At 42.8% G+C, this 2500-nt stretch overlaps 1 protein-coding gene across 1 annotated transcript in view; it reads right to left on the bottom strand.

Annotated features, from left to right (window-relative positions):
- The window catches only part of LOC134445573 (serine/threonine-protein phosphatase 2A 55 kDa regulatory subunit B alpha isoform-like), a 26070-nt gene that overhangs the window by 7291 nt on the left and 16279 nt on the right, over positions 1 to 2500 (bottom strand). Inside the window, exon 6 of the mRNA XM_063194622.1 lies at positions 1089 to 1266. Coding sequence (XP_063050692.1) covers positions 1089 to 1266 — 178 coding nt within the window. The remainder of the gene's footprint in view (positions 1 to 1088; positions 1267 to 2500) is intronic.

Here is a 2500-nt window from a genome sequence, read left to right as displayed (position 1 = left end):
AACATACTCATCTGGACCTAGACAACATCACCGCTGTATATAACACATTTATTAAAATTATAATTATTTCATTTTCATTGTGTGTCAAGCAAGATTTCGCTGTTATGCGATCTGTGGGTGTAGGTTCCCAATCTTATGACAAAAAACTTTGTGGCGTTGTTGGATAGGACAAAGGGAACAAGTGATTAACTTCTGGTGGTGATTCTGATGGCCATCCGGATCCAGGATTCTTTTAAAACGATTCTTCATCGTTGCGGGAAAGGGCGAACTTTGACATTCCATTATCTACCCTTTAGTTCTACATGCTGCACACAATGCTGTCTACCGTCCACTGGCTACTGTCACTGTTATTATTCTATTATTTTAATGTCTACATTCTTTTTTATATTCACATGCTGCACACAATGCTGTCTACTGTAGCTGTTATTATTCTATTATTTTAATGTCTACATTCTTTTTTATATTCATCTTGTCATCTGTTTACATGTTCAATGTTCAATGCTAAATGTTAAATGTTAATTTGTACTGTAGTTATTTATTATTGACCACTTCTTGTTACCAGTCCATCATTACCTGTTACCTGTCCTGTCCTGCACTTTATATCAGTCTGCAAAATGTCAGTCTTGTATATGTCTATATTCTGGCATGGTAAAGAGAGAAAACGTAATTTCATTTTCCCTTCTATGTCTTTTGCATATGAAGAAAGTGTCAATAAAAGCTGACTTGACTTCATATTCATAAGGCAGCTATTGACCTGCGTGTCTGGGAGAGAACAGCAGAGGGCGCTAAAGCATTGGCTCACACTGCACTCAGATCTTACACACACACACACGCACACGCACACGCACACACACACACACACACACACACGCACACACACACGCACACGCACACGCACACGCACGGCCAGTGTTAGGATACTGGACTCAGATCTTACATGCACGAATGCGCACACACACACACACACACACACGCAAGCGCGCGCACACACACACACGCACACACACACGCGCACGCACACGCACACACACACACACACACGCACACACGCGCACACACGCGCACACACGCGGCCAGTGTGAGGATACTGAAGCTGCGGTCGGTGATCTCCAGGTTCCAGAGGTTAACTCGGAGGTCGTCAGCGGACAGGTAGGTCTCGTGGTCGCTGTTGACGCTGATGGAGTTGATGTGGTACGTATGAGCGTTCGCAAACACGCGCCGCGGACTCGCCTCCACCATCAGATCCATGGGCTGAAACACTGGCACCTGTATACACACACACACACACACACACACACACACACGTTAGAGGACTCGCCTCCACCATCAGGTCCATAGGCTGAAACACTGGCACCTACAGAACACACACACACACACACACACACACACACACACACACACGGCAACTAGGGATGGTACAAACCGCACAGAAAAACCGTACAATTCACACACATACCGAACCGAACCGTGCAATCCATGGCAAACGGCAATTCATGTACTGCCCAGGAAAATATGTAAAACAGAGATTCTAGGAGTATCTTATCCAGTCTCTCTGATCAAAGCATTAGCGTATGAGACCAATCAGAAGATGACACAATTGAAATCACAACATTTTCACATTATAAGCCTATACAAACCATAGTAGGATATTAAGTGGTAAGTCCAATTAGCCAATAGAAAGAGGGCATTTGGACGACAGCTGACGACAGTTTAAGTCTCAGACACATGCAAAAGGTCAAATTCAACTTGCGCATCATCCCTTTATAACTGCAGTTATATAAATATTGTTTAATATTCCCAGTGCACCATTTATGATGAACTAAAAAAAGAACCGTAGAGAACCGAAAACCGTGACCTTGACACCGTGATATGAACCGAACCGTGAATTTTGTGAACCGTACCACCCCTAATGGCAACGATACGATACATTCATGAAATTACCAGTGATAAGATACGATACGATTCTCCTACCTACTGCGATGCAGTTCGATATGGCGCGATACAATTATATGCCATGCAATGCAGTGCGATTCGGTACGGTGCGATGCGATACAGAATAGATTAAAATATTAAATTGATATTAAAGGCTGTGCACAAGGCTGCCGTTAGGCATAAGCAGAGTAAACAGAGCGCTTTTAGAGCCTCAACCACTTTGCCCCCAAAATTGTAGCCTCCTAAATTGAGACTGACTAAAAACATCATGAAAAAATATTTAAATATATTTCAAAACATTTTTGTTAGTTATCAAAAGGGCCATCCTTTTTCAGACATACTGCAATTGTGAATACAGGAATTAGCATTATTATTAGTAGCAGTAGTAGTAGTATTTACTTATGAGGGGGCCTCCTGACCAGTTATGCCTAGGCCCCCAAAACCTTAGCAGTGGCCCTGGCTGTGCATATTACTTTTGAAATAGCCTACACTGGAAAACATACAGAGAGCAGTGAGAACTCATTTTGGCTTGGGCACATTGCTTTAGGCAGAGAAAATGGAAAAAATG

This window comes from Engraulis encrasicolus, chromosome 3, assembly GCF_034702125.1.
Source record: "Engraulis encrasicolus isolate BLACKSEA-1 chromosome 3, IST_EnEncr_1.0, whole genome shotgun sequence".
NCBI classification, from domain to species: Eukaryota; Metazoa; Chordata; class Actinopteri; order Clupeiformes; family Engraulidae; genus Engraulis; species Engraulis encrasicolus.
This window is presented reverse-complemented; position numbering and strand designations above follow the sequence as displayed.